Genomic DNA, 27,309 nt, shown 5'->3' on the forward strand with positions numbered 1-27,309 from the left:
GAGAGCATCCTAGGAAAACATGGGATTTCCTATCCCTTCTCCTGCAATATACTTAGTATTCAAAACAGTGGAACTTCTGCCAAACTGAGATCAGACAGGCCCACTCCTGGCTACACTCAGACTCTCTAATTCCAGCAGGCTAAAAACCTAAGGTGATGTACAGGTTCCTGTTTGGTTTTATTATGTTTTTATTGTTTTGTGCTATTATAAAAGCTACTGATTAAACGGTGCATAAAAACCTGAAATAATAAATAGCCGGTTTTCAGTTACACTATCTGGTTGTCCAAAAATCTTACAGTCAGAAGACGGGCAATATTCCAGTTCATTTCAAACAAATTCAAAGACTGTTTTAGCAATAAGAAACATGCTATGTCTTGCATGCCTTTTGCAGGCATATACAGCTGCCTGGGAGAATGGCAGAAGATTGGAAGAAAAGAAGGTGGCATCTTGTTTAGAGCACATCGTCAGTTAACAATCTCACTCCCATTCCGAAGGCTGATCATGTGAATGTAGGGAAAGGACTGCAGCTCCAGGAATCCAGCAGACCTAAACTGCTGCAAGTAAAATGAAGATGAAAAATGGCCTCTAGAGGTTGTGCTTTCACTTTCTGGAAGTGATGGGTAAGCCAGTAACTTCTACAACAGTAGCGTGCAAGTCCGCGATACAAGATGAACTGACAAATTGAATTAGAGATCTAAGGAAAGTGCAGAGAGCTTTATACACCAATTAAAATGGTCCTCTGAAAGGAAAGAACTGTAGTGCTTGTTTGGCTGAAAGTACCGTAAGTAGAGCTAATGATCCACAATTAAGCTTGTCAGTTCATATCATTCTGGCACCAGACTCCACAGCCCTATTTGTCATTAATCTTTTAACTCTTGACTATCTGGATTTTTGCTGAACATTTCATTCAGGATGGAAATTGCTGATATTTTCTCACCAGGAGCAGTCAAACTCCTAAATATTTTGAGTAATTTACCTTTCACAGCAATCTTGCTGGGACCATCTGTAAATAGGTCAGTATACAAAAAAAAAGTGTGTGTGTGTGTGTGTGTGTGTGTGTGTGTGTATTTAAAATCGAATAATGCAAAGCCACACATATCCCTCCCTACACTGATGTTACAACCCAAAATGGGCTTATTTTAGCTTGTCCAACAAAAACCACTGAATCATTTGAAGTTGTATGGCATAAATATGAGGGCAGGAGAGAGTCCTAAGCACCTCTTCCCTTTGAAATGATTTTTTTTTTAAAAAAAGAAAACAAATCAGAGAGCTCTGAAAGAAATGGAAATCTGAATAGATATACATCCCAAAAAGAAAAAGAAAAAAGAAAAGTACAGGTCAGGAAATGATGGACCAATAAGCTTCTCTATAACGCTATATGCTATTACCTCAGGGCATATAATAGCAGTCTATTTACCCAGGAAAATGCTTCTCACATATATTGTGCTAAAGGACAACACATAAAGCAAGGAAATGTAAACTGGAGAGTTCATGCAGTACCTTTGTGCCAGCAAGCAAAAAAAGATTTGGAACAACCAAACTGAAATTAGGGAAGGAATGTTGGATGTTGCTGAAAAACAAATCCCATCATCCATGGCCATTGACCATGATTGTTGGGGCGGATGGGAGCTGTAGTTCACCTATCTGCATTACAATGCAAATGACAAAAAGAAAACCCAAGAGTAAGTTAAAACATATCAATTTTACAAAATTATCAAAATTTAAAATAACATCCCCCAAATAGTTTAGATTTTTAAAATCCCCTTGACAGTTGACACTGTTTTGAGCCAAAAAGGTAGCCTATAACTTTCTCACTGTTGACACATAGATAACTATCTTGTCTAGAGAAAAAAGTCATGGGAACCATGGGTTCATTTGGATGATCATGTCTCAGCTTTAAAAACCACACAATGAACAAACATACTCTTTCTTTCCTCCCTCCTAGCAAGAGCAATTAAACCAGGAAGCCTTCTGTTAACTACAATTCCTGGTTCATTTGGCCTGGGAGGCCATGGTTAACAAGCTTCAGAACAAGCCAGAATATTGAGCCAACCTCAAACCATGATTTAATATCCTGACTTGGGAAACTGGTTGATGGAAGACTTCCTGGCTTGTTTGCTCCAGCTGCAAAGGAAAGGATGAAGGAGCTTCATATGCAGTCATGTCTTGTTCATATCTCCAGTTATTAAGCCAAAATACAATGGTCAGAATGCAGTCGTTTGGAGGAGGGATTTGATGGAAGGGAAGTAGCGTTATTTTGAAATTATCACGAGTAAATTATCATGAGTAAGCAGAACTGCCATTAAGCCTTTGCAGAAAAACTGTTGGTCTAATTTAGTGGCTGATGTGAACCAGTGGCAACTGCTGCTTCTGTTTTAGTTTAGACGCTTATTTAGTTGCAGTATGCAGATAACTCTGAAAAAAGATTTCAAAATAATATCTTGGAAACTTTTCCTTGTGCAATTCCTTACCTACATTTCTCAAACACTGGACGGTGACAGCAAATCCCTTTGTCCGTGGCAGCAGGTGATATTTGAGCTTGGGTAGGCCTTTGGCTTCAGCTACCTGCATGCTGATTTTGTGTTTTTGCTCTGTGAACCTGGTGCCTTCACAGTGAATCAGGAACTGAAAGAGAAATATATATATACCACCAAAGAGCTTGATACGGAAGACAAACCGACTAAAGAAATAGCAACAACAAAACCCTGCAACGAATTCATTACATTTTGTTGTATACCAGTGGACAGTTTACACAGACGAAAACAAATGACTACTTCTGATGCAGTATGTTAATGCAGCATTTCAGATAAATCACAAAAGTGCAGCTGTCTCCAAAGGCATTAGGAGAAAGCCTAACCACTAAGAAAGGTGCATCAGGCTGCAAAGTGCGTTATGCAGCACGAGTGTGGAAGCATGGATGACTCACATGGCTCTTATGCATACCACAATGCTCTTTCCAACTATCTGCCAAATCTGGTATCTGTCTTAAATAGCTTGCCACAGAATAGCTCAGTATCACTGGGGGTATTTGCTTCCAGAGGCAAATACTAGCTTCGTAGGAAGGAGTTTCCGCAAGACCACAGCAGAACATGCCATTAAGTACCAGTCCCGCCCATTCATCTCTAGAGCTCAGCCCTCCCTTCAAGTGAGGCCAAAGAGAACTGGAAGATGCTTCATGTGGACTGTGTAAAAGACGGGTGACTAATGTCTTCAACTTTGGAGGAACAGATCTTCCCCAGGCAACCTGCCCCACCTCCCAGGGATAACATAAGGGTCTAACTTCAAGCTAAAAACGAAAAAGAGCACAGGAGAACCATGCTCCACTCCTTCACAAAGGTGTCACTGAAGCAGGTTTCCATTTCCTTATGGGAAATGTTCCTTCTGATAGGATGCTCTCGTGCTCCTTTTGATCCATCCAGGATCACTTCCTATGCAAAATCTCTTGGGCAGCTGCACTGCACTGCCCAGCCAAAAAGAAAAGCAAAACAAACTAAAAAATCAGGACTGCTGCTCACCTGACAAGCACCATTCTAAGCTGCAAATGAGAGTTCACCTTTTTTCTGCTTGGAGTGGTGCCTGTCAAGTGCTTAGCGGCAGCTTGCCAGCCCAAAATGGTGGAGGGAACTGGAGAAAGCTAAAGTACAGGCCAGATACAGCCCACAGGTCTCCTGTTGGCCACCCTTGTCCTAGAACAACCACACAAGCCTCTAAAATGCTGGAGTTCTTTGGCAAATCAGCTGGTGTGGAAGGGGTTTCCTGAAAAAGGGTAAAAGAGTATTTATATTCCAAATTCAGAGTTATTACATTTTAATGGTTTTTGTGCCTCCTAAAAATATATGTTTTCCACTCTACTGCCAAGTATTTTACCCAAAAGTTTTCAGGATAATCCCGGAGATTGAGTAGGGCTTGCACGACATTTTTCCGATCTTCCTCCCACTTTCGCGTGCAGAAAACTATCTCAAGGAAGTACCACATCCAGCCAATGATTGGCATAGAAGCAAGCTCTTTCTTTGCAAGTACTTTGGAACTCTGAAAAACAGAAGAAAAGGCAGAAGAGAAATAAAAGGCAATATATCTGTAACAAGAGGAGGGATAATTAAAGAGACACCTGTACACTTTTTTATATACATTCATGCATCCTTTTGGAGAGAGCATCACTGGAATAACACTGCAGCAATGTGCTCCAAATGCCCTCAGCCAGACAACACCCTGGTCGCTGTGCTTTGAATTAATCATTACTATTACAAAGCAAGGACATGCAACTCGTTCACAGTCCACCAACCAAGTACGGCATCTTATGAAGAAGGGGATAAATATCTTGGTTTTGTTTCTTGCTTGAGATTCCTCAAACAGGGGATTGGCAAGCACTTAGCTGGCCACGGTATACAACTGATTGGTAGGTTTGATATATATATCAGGTCCGCATAATCTGTGATATACCACCATGCAACATTGAACTCATCCTCTTCTTCAACTCTTCCAAGCCAATAAAAGTTATAAAAATGCCAATTTTAAAAAAGAAGATGCACAAAGGCACAACCCGAAATCTAAGTGACCTCCAATTTGCTCAGTAGAGTTCTTGTAAAGGGCAATTGGTTAAAATACTAGTCAAGACTCACCCCTAAGACTCCAAATCTTTCACAAAAGTTCCAGCTACAGAGAAAGTCAATTTCAAAGTTGTGATTAAGGATTACTATGGCATTCTCTGTCCCGTACTTTTCATAATTCTGGGGATCCGTGTAGAGTGTACAAATTGTGCCCGACCACCATTCCAGCAACATCACCAATTCTGGAACGAACAAACAAATCAATGAATACACATTTATAACATAACCAGAGGTTTTGTTAGAGCATTCATTCTTGATTCCTCAGAACCATATTATTTCTTATATTTATATCCTACCCTTCCTACCAAAGCAGCCCATGGTGAAAATGGATAATAATTGTCTAAGCAGAATCCTGAAGCACCAACAAACCAAATACAATTATACACAAAGCAGGGCCTGGTTGTAGGAAACATAGAGATCATTATATCCCTTTAAAAGCACTGGATGAAGGACTTAGGTCATAGAACTGTAGAGCTGGAAGGGAGTCAGAGGTTCATGTAGTTCAACCCACTGCAATGCAGGAATCTGCAGGAATATACAGGGATCAAATCCCCGGGACCTTTGCATTTTCAGCAGCACACTCTAACCAACTGAGGTCCTGGATTTAGTTTTCTGTGGGGTTTTTATTTTTTACCTACCCTTTTATATTATTGTGAATAGTGTGGAACAGAAGACAGATCTCAGGAAGGGAGACAGCTGACAAGCAAGGAAACTAGGAACTGATCTTTTGCAATACATTCCCATGGGGGGGGGGGCATGCATTCAGGCAAGAACAGCTTAAAAGCTTTTGAGCTAAGACTGCTATCGTACTACTGTCAGTGCCACTCAATTTATTTATTTATTTTTAAAATAGCCTAACTTTGATTTTTTTCCTAGAACAAAAGTATCTCTTATTATAGTAGTGACATGACCTGTATCCCAAACAACAGTTGTGCCACATAATTTAAATGTGTTGTTTGTGGAGGTGGGACAATTTAAAGGGGTGGGGCTTATTGCCCTGCCTGTTGCTTTTGTCCTCCACCCAACACTTATGGTTCTCCAAGATGCACTTAGTTTGAAATGGTAAACAAAATGGCCCTTTTAAAATGTGGGGTTTGGGGGGGTGTTACTGGGTTGTTTTTAATTTTGATTATATATTTTGTGATTTTATATTTTGATTTTGTTGTGTGAACCGCCCTGAGACCCCCGGGTATAGGGCAGTATATAAAACACACACATACATACATACATACATACCAGAAAGAAGAAAGGGAGGGGGGAATGGATATATGAAGCAGGAATAGCAACTTATTAGAATCTCAGTTGAACTTCAGAACTTGGCAGAGCAAGAAAAAAATTTTTTAACCCCCCCACCACCTAAAACCTTCTCCTTTACATTTCACACTACACTCTTAGAGATATGAAGCAGGAAGAGCAGTGTTCCAATTGCATACAGATGACAACAGACTCCAAGTCCCTAGCTGATTTAACTTACTTATTTAATGCTAAAAAGCATAGGGGATAAAGATGGAACCTAAAAATGCAAACACCATGGGGTCAAGCAGAAATCCCCCAGCACGGTTTTTGGGAGAGAGCCATCCAGGTATAAATGGAACCATTGCAATGCAGTACGGGTGGCGCCGTGGTCTAAACCACTGAGCCTAGGGCTTGCCAATCAGAAGGTCGGCGGTTTGAATCCCCGCGACAGGGTGAGCTCCCGTTGCTCAGTCCCAGCTCCTGCCAACCTAGCAGTTCGAAAGCACATCAAAGTGCAAGTAGATAAATAGGTTCCGCTCCGGCGGGAAGGTAAACGGCGTTTCTGTGCGCTGCTCTGGTTTGCCAGAAGCGGCTTAGTCATGCTGGCCACATGACCCGGAAAAACTGTCTGTGCACAAACATCAGCTCCCTCGGCCAGTAAAGCGAGATGAGGGCCGCAACCCCAGAGTCGTCCGTGACTGGACTTAACTGTCAGGGGTCCTTTTCCTTTACCTTTTTACTGCCATCTCAGACAACTGTTCCTGGTGGATATGAAGATCAATAGTATCAGAAACCGCTAAAAGATCAAGAAGAAATCAAAAGGGTTACCCTCCCCACATCTTTCTCCTGATAGAAGGAATCCCACTAGGCAACAAATGGTTTTTTTCCATCACTGCCAAAACCAGACCAAAAGAAGCAGATCTAGAAAAATTAGCCGCATCTAAGAGTGCTTGGATCTGGTTCCCCACCACTTCCCTCAAGCTTCTTTCCCAAGAAAGGGACATTTGCCATCAGCCTACTATAGATATTTCATATTTTGGTACGTGTTTTAAAAATGTATCAAAAGAGTGTTCAGGCATGGAAATATACACTGTCAAGAGTCGGCACGAATCGCCTTCTTCAGAACTTGGATACAGAAACTTCAAAGAACATTTGATTTTAGTGCCTGAAACAACCGTGAATGCAAAAAAGCAAAACAAAAAGCATTTCCCCTACTAAGGATTAAAGCCACACAGAATATCAAGCCCGACTGAAGCTCAAAATAGTTCTCTCAAGTGCACTTGAAAAAAATGACATTTAAATCAGGTATTACTCTGCAGAATAGTAAAATGACTGCATAATTATCCTTCTGTAAACAGCACTCTATGTACTCAAGCTTCTTCTAAAGGGGGGAGCAAAAGAAAGTGGGTACCATAAACAGGAAGCCCACATACTCCTTATGCCAAAGTTTAGAAGACTTTTTATTCGAACAGACACAAATTTAGTACCATGAATGATTCAGGTCTCAGAATTAAGGGATTCGGATTTATCTGTTTACTTAACTGATGGCTTTGCTCCTCATGTTGCATTTTAAACTTGCATTCTACTGGTTCATTAGCATGTGTGTCATACAAGCTACCATCACCCCCACACTCCAGGTATTGAGGTGAATATTTTGAACACAGTGAAAGAGAACTTACAAAAAATGGGGAGAGGACAAGGGAAGATACTATCATAGCCAAAAATTCCATTTTGTATACCATCCACAAAAAAGAAAAGCTGCCACTGCTTTGAATGTTGTTGTTTTTTTAAAAAGAATAAATATTTTATTATAAAACCACCTTGATATTTTCTGCTGAAGAGTGGTATGTAGGTTAATTAATCAATTAAATAAATAAATATAGCAACTCTCCCTGGATTTGTTTGCCTCAAAATTTTTAACTGTTAACTGAGGCTCACCGCTTCAACCCTTCAGCCTCATTCTCATGAAGGGCAGAAAATAGGGTGAAGGGTGTATTCCCTGTACTCCTCCCAAGTAATCCTCATCACATGTAGTTCCTGGGCATGGTTAGTGTTTCAAACAAGGGATGTAATGCAGAGCAATTAAAAAACAAAATGCATGTGTTTAAATGTGATGTGGAAGGCACCCTTGGAAAACTATATACCACATGAAATCATGCGGCATTTGGCCGAGATGCATTGCTGTTCCCTGTTGTGTCCAAAACCAGAATGTGCCAAAACACAGAAAAGTGTTCAACTTCCTTCTCCTGCTTTCTACATCCACCCTACCAGCCAAATAATGTTTTTACCGCTGCAACTTTTGCTCCCCTGCTGTATTCAATCAGCGCCTTCAGGGATGAGTAATTATTTGCCAAGTAATTGTTGTTTATTCAGTTTATCTATGAGCCCATGAATGAGAAAAGAGTACAAGAAAAATGCAACAGCACGCACTCATTTGCAGTCATGTTTTTTTTTAAGGGATAAAAATTCAAGGAGCATTAATTAAACCTTATTATTTATAGTCAAACCTTCACTGTACACACGGGGAGGAGTGGGGGAGATGAGCATCTTCAAAACCAACACAACCCAGGAGCTTACTACCACTGACTTCAAGCAAAGGTTTTAAAGAAAGATATCAGATTGCCCAATTTCCTGTCAGATTATTGAAGATACACACTTTAGCTACAAGCACAACACTCATATATTTAAGTAATACTTCTCTCACATATGCATGTGCACATAAAAGACATGGGATATTTATTTCAGTTCTATAGACCAGTTCACAAGTATGGACTGTGCAAGGTCAGTGGAGGAGGAAAGGGCTCCCAAATAACTTTTGTACTCCAGAAAGTAACTGCCTGACCCTTTCACCAGTTGGACACTAATTCTGATTCATACAAGCCCTGGTTCAAAAACTCCAGAGTGCTGGGGAAAAATATGGCAAAAGGGTTCCAGAGGGCATGGCAGCAGAAGAGTAGGAAGCTTAAGCAAGACTCACTACAGTGGTACCTCGGGTTAAGTACTTAATTTGTTCCAGAGGGCTGTTCTTAACCTGAAACTGTTCTTAACCTGAAGCACCACTTTAGCCAACGGGGGCCTCCTGCTGCTGCTGCGCCGATTTCTGTTCTCATCCTGAAGCAAAGTTCTTAACCTGAAGCACTATTTCTGGGTTAGCGGAGTCTGTAACATGAAGCGTATGTAACCTGAAGCGTATGTAACCCGAGGTACCACTGTATATTGAGATGAATAAATGATTCTGTAATAGCAGTTTTACCTCCAAGTTCATGAGCAACACTGTCTTATAAGAACTCACAGGGAAAAGTAGAGAAAGAAAGAGAGAGACAACTTCACAGAGTTAAACTAGGACAGCAGCCTAATTAGCTGACATAAATTATCTCAGCTATGTTGAACAATTTAGATACATTTGAAGAGCTGGCCTCCTTTCCCCATCCCTTAAGCCAGAATTAATGTGGCATAACTAGAAAATAGATCTTGGAAGTTGCCAGGCTATTTTTTTTCAATTCCTAAAAAACAGCCAAATAAACCTTTTCAGGAGATTGCACAAAGTGGGACATATGTTTGCTCCAATGACAAATATTTTAAGCATTCTACTAACCTTTCCTTACTACCTTAAGGGAGGACTGGCTGAGTTTTACTACTCTCCAGCTCTGCCACTTCAAATGTCACAAGTAACACCTCTAGACAAAACATGTACTGCTGTCATGCCTAGCCTAACTTGTTTCTTCAGCATGAATGGCTCTACATCTACATAAAGAAATTTACCCTGAAGAATTTTCCATTTTGGTTGTTCCGTTTATGTCATGTAGTATGACAGGTACTAGAATGTGTTTTAGAGCACACAAAGGAGATTCCCATTTGCACATAACTTCCAATATTCTAAAAGCTTTGGAGCTCCATATTTTATTACCCTGTTATGATACGGAGAGAGACATTTTATGTAAGCCAAATCGTATGCACACCCTTCCCATTCCCCAGGAAAACTACCATTTTCATTAAAAGCTTCATCTGGCTGGCTGCAGACATCACCTGAGATCACCACTACACTGAGATGGAAAACCTTTTCATAGCAACTTCCCAGCAATTGATCTGAAAATAGCTATTTCCAGAGAAGTCAACCAGACGGTCTTGTGGGGAATACGGTATATGCTACATATTTTCAGTATCCTTTCAAAATACACACACACACACACACACACACACACACACACACACACACACACACCAGAATACTATAACTGGGATAAAATACTGTTTAGGAAATCTCATTCCTGATGCTACAGAGTTTGAGAGAGAGAGAGAGAGAGAGAGAGAGAGAGAGAGAGAGAGAGAGAGAGAGAGAGAGATTTCAAAGTCAAACAGAAGGAAAGGTACAAAATGAGAGAGGGACAGAAAAGTTCAAAAGCTTCCCTGAAAAATAAAGGAACACCAATCCAGTGTTATATCAAACAAGCCCAGAGTCATTAATACACACACACACACACACACACACACACGATTCCTCTCCCTATACACACCAATGCTCTTACTTGCTTACAACACAGGTGCTTACACACATTTCTCCCTTTACCCCAATCCACCTCCTTCCTTTCGACCTGCATAAGATTGAGGCTGATACCATGTTGGGATGCATTGTCACTTATCACAGCAATGCCCCCCAGTTTGATAGTTAAGGGTAAGGTATGGCCGAAATATTGGGAAATAATAGAAAAGGTTGGAGATACTTGGAGGCTGCAGAGTTTGGAGAAATTAAAGGACAAGGTGCGAGATTGGTTACATTATGTTCAGATTAAGGAGGTTTTTAATTTGGACAAAAAGATAGGATTCCAGGTGGAAAAATCGAAATTAGAAATAGAATTGTTAGAACCAAAGACTAAGGTACTTTCAAGAATGTACAACTTGCTGTTAAAATGGAATACTCAAGATGAAACAGTTAAATCAGCCATGATAAAATGGGCGCAGGACATTGGGTACAACATTATGTTTGCTGACTGGGAATGGTTATGGACCACCGGTGTGAAGTTCACGGCATGTAATGCCTTGAAAGAAAATATTATGAAAATGATATATAGGTGGTACATGACCCCAGTCAAGCTTGCAAAAATATACCATTTGCATGATAATAAATGTTGGAAATGTAAGGAGACTGAAGGAACATTCTTTCATCTCTGGTGGACTTGTCCAAGAGTGAAGGCCTTCTGGGAAATGATCTATAATGAGTTAAAAAAGGTATTTAAGTATACCTTCCCCAAGAAACCAGAGGCCTTCCTTCTGGGCATTGTTGGCCAGAAGGTGTTAAAGAAGGACAGAACTTTTTTTATGTACGCAACAACAGCAGCAAGAATACTCATTGCAAAATATTGGAAGACACAAGATTTGCCCACACTGGAAGAATGGCAGACGCAACTGATAGACTACATGGAGCTGGCCGAAATGACTGGCAGAATCCGAGACTTGGGAGAAGAGACAATGGAAGAGGAGTGGAAAAAGTTTAAGGACTATTTACAAAAACAGTATAAGCTGTATGAATGCTAAGAAATTGCACGATAGAAAATAACATGGCATCAGCAATTTAGTTGAAAGATATATGAGAGTAAGTGACGTACAAGAAAAAGATGAAATTTGAAGTAATATTATGTTTAAATTAAGCAGTTACCGTATTTTTCGGACTATTGGACGCACCAGTCCATAGGACGCACCTAGATTGGGGGGGGGGAAATAAAGGCAAAAAAAATTTATCCCCCCCCCCAGGCGCGGGGCTGGGGCGGGGAAGCCCGAGCTTCCCCCTCCCCCAGAACGGGACCCAGAGCCATGCTTTGGCATCGCTCTGGGAACTTGCGGGGCTGGGGGAGGAGGAAGCCTTCCGCCAACCTCCAAACCATGTCGGGAGACAGCGGGATGGCGCGCTGCGCCTCTCCCGCTGTCCCCCGAGCTTGTGGGGCTGGCGGTGGGGCTCTCCTGAAGCCGGGAGGTCGTGGGGATGGTGGGGGGGGAGAAGCAGGCTTGCTTCTCCCTCCCCCAGCCTCCCGATCAGGTCGGGGAAAAGCGGGATAGCGGAGCGCCGCCATCCCGCTTTCCCCCGACCTGATCTGGAGGTTGTGGGGATGGTGGGGGGGGAGAAGCAGGCTTGCTTCTCCCTCCCCCAGCCTCCCGATCAGGTCGGGGAAAAGCGGGATAGCGGAGCGCCGCCATCCCGCTTTCCCCCGACCTGATCTGGAGGTTGTGGGGATGTGGGGGGGGAGAAGCAGGCTTGCTTCTCCCTCCCCCAGCCTCCCGATCAGGTCGGGGAAAAGCGGGATAGCGGAGCGCCGCCATCCCGCTTTCCCCCGACCTGATCTGGAGGTTGTGGGGCTGGTGGGGGGGAGAAGCAGGCTTGCTTCTCCCTCCCCCAGCCTCCCGATCAGGTCGGGGAAAAGCGGGATAGCGGAGCGCCGCCATCCCGCTTTCCCCCGACCTGATCTGGAGGTTGTGGGGCTGGTGGGGGGGAGAAGCAGGCTTGCTTCTCCCTCCCCCAGCCTCCCGATCAGGTCGGGGAAAAGCGGGATAGCGGAGTGCCGCCATCCCGCTTTCCCCCGACCTGATCTGGAGGTTGTGGGGCTGGTGGGGGGGAGAAGCAGGCTTGCTTCTCCCTCCCCCAGCCTCCCGATCAGGTCGGGGGAAAGCGGGATAGCGGAGCGCCGCCATCCCGCTTTCCCCCGACCTGATCTGGAGGTTGTGGGGCTGGTGGGGGGGAGAAGCAGGCTTGCTTCTCCCTCCCCCAGCCTCCCGATCAGGTCGGGGAAAAGCGGGATAGCGGAGCGCCGCCATCCCGCTTTCCCCCGACCTGATCTGGAGGTTGTGGGGCTGGTGGGGGGGAGAAGCAGGCTTGCTTCTCCCTCCCCCAGCCTCCCGATCAGGTCGGGGAAAAGCGGGATAGCGGAGCGCCGCCATCCCGCTTTCCCCCGACCTGATCTGGAGGTTGTGGGGCTGGTGGGGGGGAGAAGCAGGCTTGCTTCTCCCTCCCCCAGCCTCCCGATCAGGTCGGGGAAAAGCGGGATAGCGGAGCGCCGCCATCCCGCTTTCCCCCGACCTGATCTGGAGGTTGTGGGGCTGGTGGGGGGGAGAAGCAGGCTTGCTTCTCCCTCCCCCAGCCTCCCGATCAGGTCGGGGAAAAGCGGGATAGCGGAGCGCCGCCATCCCGCTTTTCCACGACCTGATCTGGAGGTTGTGGGGCTGGTGGGGGGGAGAAGCAGGCTTGCTTCTCCCCCCGCCAGCCTCCCGATCAGGTCGGGGAAAAGCGGGATAGCGGAGCGCCGCCATCCCGCTTTTCCACGACCTGATCTGGAGGTTGTGGGGATGGTGGGGGGGAGAAGCAGGCTTGCTTCTCCCCCCGCCAGCCTCCAGATCAGGTCGGGGAATAGCGGGGTGGCGGCTCTGCGCCTCCCCGCTGTCCCCAGCTTTTGGGTGCAGGCTGCTGCCCGCAAGCCTTGCGAGCCCGCGGGACATCCCGCCGGGCTTGCAAGACTTGGGATAGCTTCCTGAAGCCTGGAGAGCGAGAGGGGTCGGTGCGCACGGACCCCTCTCGCTCTCCAGGCTTCAGCAAAAGCCTGCATTCGCACCATAGGACGCACACACATTTCCCCTTCATTTTTGGAGGGGAAAAAGTGCGTCCTATAGTGCGAAAAATACGGTAAGTATTTGACAAAAATATCTAAAGTTTGAGACATAATATTTGAGAAGTACAAAATAAGAACTGAAACAAGGTAATAAATTGCTGTTTATAATTCTATTACTGAGAACGCAGGAAAGGGAGATGTGAGGAAGTCCAGATAGTTATGAAAAAAATGTGGTATGAATGGTTTTGATCTTTTTTTTACTTTATGTTTATGTCGCTGTTTACTTATGTTTTTTCTTGTTTGTTACTTTTTGGTGAAGGTATTGTATATGTTTGGTGATTTTCTTTTCCTTAAAACTTGCAATAAAAATATTATTAAAAAATAAAATAAAATGATAGTTAAGGGTAAGGTAAAGGAACCCTGGATGGTTAAGTCCAGTCAAAGGCGACTATGGGGTTGCGGTGCTCATCTCACTTTCAGGCCGAGGGAGCCAGCATTTGTCCACAGACAGCTGTCCAGGTCATGTGGCCAGCAGGACTAAACCACTTCTGGTGCAATGGAACACCGCGATGGAAACCAGAGCACATGGAAACACCATTTATCTTCCTGCCGCAGCGGTACCTTTTTATCTACTTACACTGACATGCTTTCTATCTGCTAGGTTGGCAGGAGCTGGGACAGAGCAACAGGAGCTCACCCCGTCGTGGGGATTCGAACCACAACCTCCTGATCAGCAAGCCTCAGAGCTTCAGTGGTTTAGGCCACAGCGCCACCCGCATCCCTGATAGTTTAGGGCAGGGATCAGCAACCTTTTTCGCCAATGGGCCGGTCCACAGTCCCTCAGACCATGTGGGGGGCCGGACTATATTTTGAAAAAAAATATGAACGAATTCCTATGCCCCACAAATAACCCAGAGATACATTTGAAATAAAAGTACACATTCTACTCATGTAAAAACACACTGATTCCCGGACCATTCGCCGGCCAGATTGAGAAGGCAATTCGGCCACATCCGGCCCCCGGGCCTTAGGTTGCCTACCCCTGGTTTAGGGTAACCCCCATGCAGTCATGTAATCAAGATTAGCCACCATAAGGCAAGCAGGAGTCTTGCTGAGCTAATTAAGAATTGGTTTTTTCCCTTTGTGTTTCTTTATTTCCCAATCCCATTTAAACTAGGGGTTTATTAGATCCTCCTGACTCCTTATGCAGTAGGTGAAACCCCATTTTAAACACTTACCTTGTTATTTAGCACTAAATATATATCCAAAGGCTACTGAAAAGGAGGCAGGAGGAAGGCAAGCAGAATGTCAGTGTTTTAAATGCCCACACCTAGCAAACTTCAGTCAGAGATCAAGTCCTCTCAATCCCTAAAGGCTTCCAAATCTAATATTTAGTTTTAACCATGCCAATATACAAATATAAGCTCAAATGAAAAAGTAGTCTACCTAATGCCAAAAATAAAACATAGATAATTTGAAAAGACTATAACATTTTTCAACTAAGGTATGTGTAGAAGAGGTCAAACGGGAAAATAACAATCCTCTCATTTCTGCAGCAATGTCTTTTTCTTCTCTATTAACATTACAGGCACTGTTACAATGGACAATAAGGAAATCTGATATGCACTCACAAACTGAGTGCCGGGGGCCGCAATTAAACACCATCAACAATGCACTGGAGTTCCATTTTTGTATTTATTATTATCTTATTTCTTCAATTTCTAAATCAAAACAGAAGAATTATGTTCTAAAAATGTGATATAAAATTTTCCAGTTGAGTCCCTACAAGAGGAGTGGACGGATGGGGTGGGAAGGAAAATTAGCCACTGAAACAGAAAACTAGATGTTTCAGAATACCCAGTGTGGAAAGGCAGCAAAGCCTGTAACAAGTGCAAATCTATGCTGCTTGCTGCCAATTCTGGTTGTTGGTGCCAAGTAGCACAGTACACTACATCATGGCAGACACCACCCCATTCTAGTGTGGGGTGTGGAAATCTGACCAGTGAGTTTGTGCAGGCTCAGAAGAATGATCTCACATTCCTTTTCAAGCAGATATCCAGCGTAATCATCTGGATTAACAGACAGACACAGATAAGTTTTTTTGTAAGAATTAGCGTTCAGCCATGTTTTCATCCCCCCTTCAGAAAATCATTCTACAATTTCAATTCTTGAACAGCTCCAGTGAGTACGCTGGCTAACCTAGTGACAGATCCCCAAAGAACATGAAAATTCAATAGGCTATATCATGTCTAGGGGTATACTGAAAACCACCCTGTGATTCTCAGATGAAGGGCGGTATATAAATTTAATAAATAAATAAATATCAGGTCTGAGGGGGGCCCAAACACAGGGACTCCCACTCACTCTACTCTTGCAAACCTAGTCTCCTGCCTGCCTGCCACCACCTGTTTTTTGTTTTTGTTTTTTAATTCATATTCTTGCAGCAGCAGTTCTCTTCTCTATCCCTGGTTGGGTAGCTTGAGTAGCAAGCATAGGATTCCTCCTGACTTGCTTTCCCACACACACTAGGAATTCAGAAAGAATGTCTTCCCATTGTTCTACTTGCCAGTTTCCTTCTTGCTATGCACTGTACACTTACTTCACAAGAAAAATCACCCGCGGACACTGAAGAACTAGGACAGTGGCAGGAATCTCATTTCCCAGAGGGGTAGCTATTTTCTTTTTATGCCCTGGACTTACGACGCCTTAAATATGAACAGGTTTATTATGGCTCATGTTCTCATGGACAACAGTCCACTAAACCTTATGCCACTGTTTAAGGTGGCAAAAACACCTCTGTTATTTTAGAAATGTGCTCAAGACACAAGAGAATTTGGGGGATAACAAAAATGGCAAAAATACCTAGTCACAAGAAAAGTAGGTGCTGTACCCTTTTATTAAGCTGTTCCAAAAGCTGTACATACCGTATTTTTCGCCCCATAAGACGCACCGGCTCATAAGACGCACCTAGATTTTAGGGGGGGAAATAAAGGAAAAAATTTTTATTTCCCCCCCAGGTGCGCTGCGCTACACCAGGAGCTTGGGGCGTGCGGAGCTCAGCGCGCCCCAAGCTTCTGCGTGCCGGCAAGGTCTCCGCTAGCGTGGGAGAGCCGGGCGCCTCTCCCAGGGCTAGCGGACCCCTGCGCTAATCCAGAAGCTTGGGGCAAGCTGAGGTCAGCGCGCCCCAAGCTTCTGCGTGCCGGCAAGCAGTCCGCTGCCGCCCCAAGTCTCCCGCACCCGGCAGGAGGTCCCGCTGGGTGCGCGAGGCTTGGGGCGGCAGCGGACTGCTTGCGCGCACCTAGAAGCTTGGGGCTTGCTGAGCTCAGCGCGCGCCAAGCTTCTGCATCCCGGCAAGCAGTCCGCTGCCGCCCCAAGCCTCCCGCACCCGGCAGGAGGTCCCGCCGGGTGCGCAAGGCTTGGGGCGGCAGCGGACTGCTTGCGCGCCCCTAGAAGCTTGGGGCGTGCTGAGCTCAGCGCGCGCCAAGCTTCTGCATCCCGGCAAGCAGTCCGCTGCCGCCCCAAGCCTCCCGCACCCGGCAGGAGGTCCCGCCGGGTGCGCAAGGCTTGGGGCGGCAGCGGACTGCTTGCGCGCCCCTAGAAGCTTGGGGCGTGCTGAGCTCAGCGCGCGCCAAGCTTCTGCATCCCGGCAAGCAGTCCGCTGCCGCCCCAAGCCTCCCGCACCCGGCAGGAGGTCCCGCTGGGTGCGCGAGGCTTGGGGCGGCAGCGGACTGCTTGCGCGCCCCTAGAAGCTTGGGGCGTGCTGAGCTCAGCGCGCGCCAAGCTTCTGCATCCCGGCAAGCAGTCCGCTGCCGCCCCAAGCCTCCCGCACCCGGCAGGAGGTCCCGCCGGGTGCGCAAGGCTTGGGGCGGCAGCGGACTGCTTGCGCGCCCCTAGAAGCTTGGGGCGTGCTGAGCTCAGCGCGCGCCAAGCTTCTGCATCCCGGCAAGCAGTCCGCTGCCGCCCCAAGCCTCCCGCACCCGGCAGGAGGTCCCGCCGGGTGCGCAAGGCTTGGGGCGGCAGCGGACTGCTTGCGCGCCCCTAGAAGCTTGGGGCGTGCTGAGCTCAGCGCGCGCCAAGCTTCTGCATCCCGGCAAGCAGTCCGCTGCCGCCCCAAGCCTCCCGCACCCGGCAGGAGGTCCCGCTGGGTGCGCGAGGCTTGGGGCGGCAGCGGACTGCTTGCGCGCACCTAGAAGCTTGGGGCGTGCTGAGCTCAGCGCGCCCCAAGCTTCTAGGTGCGGGCAAGCAGTCCGCTGCCGCCCCAAGCCTCGCGCACCCGGTGGGACCTCCTGCTGGGTGCGCGAGGCTTGCAGACACTCGCCGGAAGCAGGGGGAGCCCTCCAGAGGGCTCCCCGTGCTTCGGGCGACAGGCTGCCGCCCCAAGCCTCGTGCACCCGATGGGACCTCCTGCCGGGCGCGCGAGGCTTGCAGGCATTCGCCCCATAAGACGCACCCCGATTTCCCCTTCATTTTAGGAGGGGAAAAAGTGCGTCTTATGGGGCGAAAAATACGGTACTTGAATCTATGAAAAACTCTGACAATTTGCACTATGCCCCAAGTAGGCTCACACACTAACTCACTCTCACAGAAAGATGTTGAAAGTACACTCAGCTTCTCCAGCCCTCACAACCCTCACCTCTTTTATGTACTTTGTTAAAAGGAGAGATATATTAAGACTGGGCCAAGCCTCTAACGATCCTGCTTCTCAAATACCAGACACATGAAGTGGTGTCACTGTGTGTCTCTCAGCAAGCACACACTGGAAAAATATTTTATAGACTGTCTAGAAAACATAGAAACAACATAGAAAAATAGTCCTTGCACCACTTTACATTTCCCTTGCCATTTTCTGGATCTAAGCTTGAGGAGAGAACTTTCTCGGGTTCTTCAGTATTTGCTTTGGATTTTACTTTCCACATAACATGGTTTCAACTACAGACTTTGCTTCCTCATTGCTTACCCACAGACTATAAATTACCTATGAATAGGTTAAATAGCTGCAGTCCCCGACTTACCACACATAACTGAGTCTCCATTTCAAGCTTCGTATACAAAAACTTCATTCAGCATATTCTAACCCTGGTAATACTCTGCCATCAGTATTTAAACAGCCATATGTTACATTATTGTGAGAGATAATTTTGATACTTCACATCTGCTAAAGACTATTCCCTTTTTATTGGTCAGCTTAACTATTTGTTTAACCATTATTCTACTGGAGTTTCAAAAAACCTGTTGCAAAAATTATTATTTTCACTGCCACTCCCTTTTCTATTTTTTCCTCCTCCAAGGGCAAGTATTCTAAACTCTCCACTCAGCCCCTGGTTAAGACCAAGGAGCTTTGCCATTCACTGGAGAATGATTTGATTGCATCTATCCAAATGTCATAATTTGTACAGTGTAATTTGATCCAGAGATTTAATAACATCCCTTTGAAGCACACAAGAATAGCTATTGGCATCGTCTTTATTTATTCAGAAAGAAAATTAGGAACCAAGACAACTAACACCCGTACCACACACACACACACACACACACACACACACACACACACACACACTCTATTCCTTTGGTTCTCTTAGAAAAGCAAGCACACCTGTCATCAAAGCAGGCTGTGGGGAAGAAAAATCACTCCTCTGAAAGTGGCCACCAGGGAGCCCGTTACCCGCTATTGAGATTATTCACAGACTTCGGCTCTTGTCTGTCTCTCTAGAGACAGACTGTTTCAGATAGAGGAAGAGTCCCTTGAGTTCAAGGTTTCTTTGGGAGCGGGGGGGGGGGGAACGGGGCATTTTTGAAAGCAGCCAATTCAAGACTCATGCAACTAGAATGTAGGCTGCCATTTAACCAGGGTTAAGAGACTGTGAGGTAGTTGTGTGTGTCCCCTGGTTGTGATAAAATGGTTTCAAACCACTTTTGTTGTTTCCATGGGCTGGACATATCTTGTGACAATCTCTTACTTTGCTTCATTAAAGCTACCACAGAAGATAGAGTTTGTTAGAAATTTAGCATTGCTGGCAGCCCACAACCTATCTCCTAACTAGGTTGTTGTTTTTTACAAAAAGGAAATTTTTGAACTGCACAGTGGTATGTGATTGTAACTCATGTGCATGGTACATGCCACTCACAGACACTCTGCATGGACGCTTTGTTACTTACAGTCGTTCTGTGACATTTAGAAGCCAAAAACAGAATGGCAGAAAATCCTTAGAACCTGGAATTCAACAACAATAATGCAGAACAGTTTCATTTTTCTAATCCAATTGTGTTTGAAACATAGACTGAAAAGCCCTCATTGTGCAAATCTGTAGAGATGTATCCAGTTGGAACCCTCTGCCAATAACAAAGGTTTGCATGAGTAGAAAGGGGAAGCTGCTCAATAATATATACTTAGGAAATTGAGGAGAGCAGAGTGTGGGAAGAAAAGAAGCTCAACTATCTGCAGCCTAACCATTAGAGACAAAAAAACGCAAGCTATGTTCGTCCAAGGGAAACCCAAAAGCGACGATAATGTAATTGCTCAGTACTTTGTGATATTTTATATGGCTGTAACAAATGCAGCTGTATTAGTCTTTGTGGTATCCAAAGAAATTCATCCCGTGATTTGTAGAAGTTATTCATCACTATCTTCATAATCACAGTAAAACTTGGCACCGTTGCTAAACTTGGAAGACACTTCTACATGGCTTTTGTGTGTGCCACAATCATGTTACTGATTTAGGAACAACTAGAAGATTCTTCCTCCCCCCCCCCCCCAAAGTAGGATGAAACATATGTCCCAACACACATCTGGCAAAAGCAACATGGAATGCTTTACGCATTTAAAATTCACCCTCCCACAACACAACAGAAATAAAAGGTATAAAAATATCTTACGGCTTGAAATGCAATAAGCCAGCTTGCAATTGACCTTCCTGAAAAGTTGCTTGTTGAACGGCCAGAGGATTAATGTGAAGAGTTGAATGAAGTTGATTATCAGTCCCGACACTATAAATACATAACTGATAAGGAGGTGGCAAATGAATTGAGACTTCAGAAACCCAGCGATGTCCATGATTTAAGGCGGCAATGCAAAGCCTTCAGAAAGCAATCCAAACAATTCGGAAAGTTAACTGCAAAAAAGATGAGAAAACTTTTTTTATAAAAAGGTTAAACTCATGTTACTGTGATGAATCCAACTCTTTTCTACCCGAGAGCAGCAACGTATTTAATGTCACCCTCACAAAAAGCAAATCTCACAAAATTAACCTTAGATGATACATAGCAATATTGGGACCATGTCTGAAATGTAGCACTAGTTATGGGGTAGTCTATGGTCACTGGGTCATACCCTTCTTTGATCTTGATTATATCTTAGGGTCCAACACACATTCCAGATTATAGCAGGGGTTGATTTTTTTACAGATGAAGGGAAATATGGGAAGTGTAGAAAGCAGCTATATAAAGCTACATTTTAAAACTTTGCTCATTAAAAAAAAAAAGAAAATGTGACATTTTTCAGACACACACACAAAGATAGTAAAGGTAAAGGGACCCCTGACCATTAGGTCCAGTCGTGGCCGACTCTGGGGTTGTGGCGCTCATCTCGCTTTATTGGCCAAGGGAGCCGGCGTACAGCTTCCGGGTCATGTGGCCAGCATGACTAAGCCACTTCTGGCGAACCAGAGCAGCGCACGGAAATGCCATTTACCTTCCCGCAGGAGCGGTACCTATTTATCTACTTGCACTTTGATGTGCTTTCGAACTGCTAGGTTGGCAGGAACACACAAAGATACATGTTACTAATACCCTTAATGGATGCAGACCCTGTTAAGAGGTCACTGCATGCGTTTTGATAAAACAGACAAACATTTTCAGAACATTTGCTCTTAGCTGCCAATGACATGGTGCTGACAAGACCAAAAAGGAACACCTTGAAAAAGCACTTTAAATTGGTTACCTCTGCAGACTCTGAAACCTTGGATAGGAAAAATATGAAATAGTTTAAAATATGATCTATTTCTACCCTTTTCCCATTAAAACTCTACTTCAGAAACTTGAACATAGAAATGTTGCCATTTCCAAAGAATAAGTGTTAAAGGAGTTTGCCCCCCCCCATCTGAACACCCACAAGGGGATCATGTTTACTTTCTATAAGAGCTGCACAACACTACCTATTGCTTTATTTCCAATGCTAGCTCTTCATTTCACTTTCAAGGTAAATACTGTGAACACCATGTGCTTCTTCCTTTCCTTTCCCTCTGCTGCCGTGCCCGATAGAAAGACATGATGCTTCTTGACAGATATCACCAGCAGAAGGTTATAGCTCTTAAAAGATATTTCTAGAGAGACAAACCCAGAATGTTACAATAAGATTTATTAAAACTTACTTATGAGGGTAAAACCCTGTTTTCTAAGTACCACCTATTTTATCCTTTTAGCAAACTTTGTCAAACAAAAACTTTGTGGCCTTTGTTAATATACACCATCCACAGGTAACGCTTGTATTACTTGCAAATTAAAATAAATTTAGTTTCAAGTTTTGTGATTTTCATTTTTTCTACAAAACATCTCTCTCTCTCTCTCTCTCTCTCTGTGTGTGTGTGTGTGTTGGCACGCATGCAGGTAGTTAGCCTTGGGACCAGCACTGACTGTATTACACCAGCTCCAATCCTGCCTTTAGGACCAAGTCCAGAGAATAGCATTGCCTTTGAGCCTCCTGGTAGCTACACAATGGGGTGCTGTAGGAGACTCTCTTATCTCCAGTGCTATTTAATATCTACATGAAATTGTTGGGAAGGGAATGATCATTAGGGAGTTTCGTAATGATATCATATTGCTATCAGTATGCTGATGACACTCAGTTCTATTTCACCATAATATCTTAATCACAGAATCATATAATTGTAAAGTTGGAAGGGATCCTGAGGGTCATCTAGTCCAACCCCCTGCAATGCAGGAATCTCAACTAAAGCATCCATTGCAGATGGCCATCCAACCTCTGCTTAAAAACTTCCAAGGAAGGAGAGTCCACCACCTTCTGAGGGAGTCTGTTCCACTGTCAAACAGCTCTTACCATCAGAAAGCTCTTCCTGATGTTTAGTCAGAATCTCCTTTCTTGTAACTTGAATCCACTGCCTCAGTTCCTACCATCCAGAGCAGGAGAAAACAAGATTGCTCCATCTTCCATGTGACAGCCCTTGAGATATTTGAAGATGGGTATCATATCTCCTCTTTTCCAGGCTAAATAAACCCAACTCCCTCAATCATTCCTCATAAGGCTTGGCTTCTAGACCCCTGATCATTCTAGTTGCCCTCCTCTGCACATGTTCCAGCTTCTCAATATCCTTCTTAAATTGTGGCACCCAGAACTGGACACAGGACTCCAGGTGGCACCCAGGCATCTTCACTTGGTCACAAGTGGCTGATAGCCAGGTGCCTGGCTAATTTTGAACACTGCCAGCAATGCCTCGCTGCTGCCTCACACCATGCAGTAGCCCCTCAGAAAAATAATCTTTATGTTGGACTTGTGGGGCAGAATCAGGGGTGCTTGCTGCTGGCAAGTGGATTTATGGAACCCTGGGCAAGAAGAAGATTGTATGCATTAAGCTTGCCACATATATTGGACAAAGAGCTTTCTGTATAAGGACAGCTAAAATAGGAAGCAATTTAAAAGCAGCTGTCATGCATGCTCTGATGAATGGTGATTTGGTCAATGCTATATTGGGGGCAGGGGGTGAGGGCTGTTGTTGGCTGTGTATGGCTTGGTGTCTGTGTGAATATACACACACAGTATTAAGTTTTAGTATTATATATGGTTAGTCTTCATCTGATAAGAAGTGAGAAAAATACAACTTTAAAAAATAAATAAGGTACATTTTGCAAGTCCACATCTACTATTCCACCTAGAGGACATGCTCCCTGGGCTTTTTTAATGGAAAAGGTTCAGAATATGTCATGGACTAAGTGTGCTGCATCTCTACAAACATTGAAGTCAGTCTGATCCAAAATCATCAGAAGCAATAAAGAACAAAAACCTGTCAGGCTTATACATCAGAAAGCTTGAAGTCGCTTAGGCCAACAAATTTCCTGGGAATTAACTAACCTCAGCTCTTCCTCAAGCTGAATGTTTCAAATAGATTCTGTCCAGAATAGGAAGTAAGAAGGAAGCTGCCACAATATTTCCCTAAATAAATGTATACTTCACAACTATCACAAGCCCACTCTATAAACTTCATCATTTTCATATGCAATCTCCATTTAAATAAAGATGTCGATGTTCGGGACAAAAGCTAACACCTGTCATAAGACCATAGATTCAAAAAAAAGTTCAGCTTGTAAAGAAAAAAAGGTAAAAATAGGCACTTTATAATAAATAGCAAACTACTTAAGCAGACTAGTTTTAATAGCAGACTACTAAAGATTGCATTTATCTATCCATTCTAACACCTTACATCCCATTGAGAAGATGAAGTTTTGGCAAACCTCACAGGAAAAGCCTGTGGATATCTAACTACCGATTTTTAATAGTTGTTATGTGATGGAGGTGTGACATGACCACTTTTAGGTATTTTAATGTCAGGCTTAATGTCCATCACACACAACTCTGACCCAAAGAACAGCCAACCCCTGCACTATCAACTTATGTGACTGGTGAGTAAGTTTCTCTTCCATGAATGCTCACACAACAATAAATAAGTAGCTTTGCCACTTTTGTTACATTTTACAAAAAATGCTGAATAAAAATATAAAAATGCCTTATGATATTTTTTTTTAAAAACACACACAGAAAGACCAGTTTATAAATATCCACAAAACATACTCTTATCCTTGCCACAGTTGGAATCTTTCACACATTTGCAGCTATGGGTCAATACAAAAGGGAGAAGGATGACAGGGGGGCTTCCAAGCGTTTTCAAGATCAAAACCTTTCAGTGAGAAACTAGCTCTTATGGAGGTATAAGTAGATCCAAGCAACAAATAGCAGCAGCAGCGCTAGTAGCAGTAACTCACACTCTTAGAAATAAGGCTACTTACAAGAGTATCCTTCTCTCCTTGTTTGTACATGTCGGACGCAAATGTTATTCTGTAGAACTGCAGTGCCCAATGGACCTAAACATCTGCTCCAACAGCTGTGTCATCACCTTAGTCTAACTCAGGGAGAGGGTTAGTGGTCCAGCAGTTGTCAATGGACTGCAACTCCCATCATGCCTGATCAGGGGCCGGGGGTTTGGGGCTGAGTCAAGTCGAGTCAGGAGTGCAACAAAATTTGGCCAGCCGCAGGTTCTTCAACCCTGGTCTTAAGCAGCACTAGCAAACATTCTGACAGAGGCAAGGAAAGCCCCTTCATTCAGGCACAACTTGACACACAGGCAAGCAGCAATTCCCACCAGCCATTTCCTCCCTTGGCTGTAAAATGTAGAAGCAACGATCTGGGGAGAGACAGGCTGCGTCTCCTTGAGCACCCTGTCGCACTTCATCAGCCAAAGCTCATTATTTTAGACAACCACCACCTCCCGTTGGTGGATGGCAAAGCAACTTCAGCAAAGCGGCCGTCCATAGAATGTCACAAATGTCTGGTTTCCTGGGCAACCCCGTTCCCTCCCCCACCTGCTCCTCACCGAACGTGAGAAGGCAACCAACGCGTGTCCGACCCTGACACAAACGCACCCACCAGAAACGCACAAGGGACCTTGCCGGGTGTCATTCTGAAGTCTATATGGTGACGATGGTCTGGTGTTTCCATGGAAACGGGGAAGAAGGGAAGCTGGAGCCGAGCATGCTGCAGGCGCACAAGGGAGCCAACATGTAGCAGGAAGATGCTCGTTGCCTCCAGCTGCCCGGCCTCCCTCCGCCCCACACAATGAATGGGGATAAGGGGTGTTTGGTAGGGGGGACGCGGGAGAAGAGAAAAATCCCACTAATGCGAGCGAGCTCTTTGCACGGACGCGGCCGGTTCCAAAGCACCCAAACCCTCTCCCTCCTGAGACATAAGCAAGCGACTTGCATCCACTGGAGACGCTTCTGCGCTCAGAAAGGACCAGGGCTGCCCCCCCCCCCGCGTCCCCCTGCACGCCCAGTTCCCCAGAAGGAAGCTGCGAAGAAGAGTTGCCGGGACACGTACCTGGCGCAAGGCAGCCCTCGGCATGGGCGCTGGGCGAGAGCAAAGGCGGGACACGAGCGGCGAGGGGAAGGAAGGCAGGCTCCGCCCTCGGGGTGGGTCCCTTCGCCAAAGGAAAACAGGCTCTTCCTTGCAAAGTGCCGGAGGGAGAGAGACAAAAAAGGGGGCTACTTCCCTCGGTCCTTCTCAAAGCCCCGCCAAGCAGACACAGGCAGACCCCCCCCCCCCATACACACTTGGCTTTCAGCTGCTGCAGAAGCCAATCTCCTTGGTGGAGCATCTTTTCCTTCCCCTCTGCTAAGACGCACACGGCTCTTGCAGAAGGAGCCTCGTGTCCTGCCCAGAGGAGCGTGGCCTCCAAGTCAGATCATTATTCATTGAACTGAAACATGGCCCGTGATTATAACAAACTGGGAAATGTCCCGTCCCTCCCACTACTCATCACCTGGAAAGTTCATCAACAAAAGGAAACAGATTTAGAGCGCGACCATTTCTCAGAATGACAAATCTCTTTGACTACTAGAAAGCTAAAAGTGCTAGCTGGTGTGTGGAAGGTTTTGGCTCTGGACACCAGATACAGCCCAAGACCCCAAGCCAATGTATGGTTACTTGGAAGTAAGTCCCGCTGTGTTCAGTAGAGCTCACACCCATAAATGTGTGCAAAAGATGGCCACATTAAAGGTAAAATCTTCAAGGGCCCCTGGTGGCTACACTATGAGGTGCCGTATGGGACTATCTTTTCTCCAGTGCCAATTAATATCTACATGAAGCTGCTGGGAATGGTCGTTAGGAGTTTCAGGGCAAGGTGGCATCTGTCTGCTGATGGCAGCTCTATTTATCCGTAACATATGAATCAGGATAATAAAAATTATTTATGACAAAACAAAACATCTGAATGGAGGGGCTGTGAATTGCAATCGCTGGACTATTGCTTGGGCCCGGTGGTGAAATGGATGAGGAAAAGCAAGCTGAGCTTGAATCCTGGCAAGATGGAGGCACTGTAGGCAAGTACAGGGCTGACCCAAGACATTTTGGCACCTGAGGTGAACCACAAAATGCCCTCTTCCCTGGCCAGCGAAGAAGTGGTGAATGAAGAGCTACATCAGGAATAATGGGGGGAGAGTAAAGATCTCCCTTAGGAACAAAGGTGGGAGGAGACCAGCGTTGCCTCCTGTTCACCAAGAGGCAGCCTTGGGGGAGTTGCAGAGGAGGTGACAGATCCTGCCTCCAAGGAGCATGCACTGGCACTGCAGGACACAGTTGTGAAACTGCACCTAACTATAGAGTAATAGGTTTGCTTATTTTTATTTGTCATGGTTGGCAAATGTTTTGTCTGTCTTCTGTGGGTATTTTGCTGTCACTCTCAGGACTATGAAACATAGACTAGGTTAAATATATGCATATGCAGCAGCTCTTGTCAACAGATTGTCTGCAGTGTGGAAGGGGGGCAATGCAGGGGGCCCAATCCACATACAGTGTCCTGGGTCCAGGAAATCCTGTTTGTATCCCTGGGTACACTCTGTTTCGCCAGATCTCCCTTCCCCACATGGCACAGGACCCATGGTACGGCTGAGAGCTGTCACAGATTCTAATAAAGGATACTCTAATTTAAAACTATGTAAGTAGCTTTATCTCCCATGGGGCCTATGAGCTTGACTTTTCAGACAATTTTCTCTCCACCACATATCCCATGGTGCCAGGGAATAATCTGAAGTCATGACACACAGTTCTATTGCTGGAGCTGAATGTTCCAGTTTACTGCTCAAATTACAGGAGG

General features: G+C 45.1%; 1 protein-coding gene across 13 annotated transcripts in view; it reads right to left on the reverse strand.

Annotated features, from left to right (window-relative positions):
* AGPAT4 (1-acylglycerol-3-phosphate O-acyltransferase 4) overlaps positions 1-27,309 on the reverse strand; it is a 67,967-nt gene that overhangs the window by 17,148 nt on the left and 23,510 nt on the right. For 5 of the 13 annotated variants that reach the window (XM_081187944.1, XM_081187943.1, XM_081187933.1 and 2 more), the window contains exons 2-5: positions 20,309-20,544; positions 4,620-4,789; positions 3,868-4,029; positions 2,472-2,625 (exon numbers count right to left, since the gene is read on the reverse strand). In XM_081187944.1, the coding sequence (XP_081044070.1) occupies positions 2,472-2,625; positions 3,868-4,029; positions 4,620-4,789; positions 20,309-20,486 (664 nt within the window). In that variant the 5' untranslated portion in view covers positions 20,487-20,544. Of the gene's footprint in view, positions 1-2,471; positions 2,626-3,867; positions 4,030-4,619; positions 4,790-14,072; positions 14,423-18,068; positions 18,216-20,308; positions 20,545-21,585; positions 21,752-22,487; positions 23,391-23,448; positions 23,681-25,535; positions 25,614-27,309 lie in introns of those variants that run through there. The other 8 variants (XM_081187941.1, XM_081187938.1, XM_081187939.1 and 5 more) reach the window with 8 other exon arrangements.

This window comes from Podarcis bocagei, assembly GCF_964188305.1.
Source record: "Podarcis bocagei genome assembly, chromosome: 3".
Classification (NCBI taxonomy): domain Eukaryota; kingdom Metazoa; phylum Chordata; class Lepidosauria; order Squamata; family Lacertidae; genus Podarcis; species Podarcis bocagei.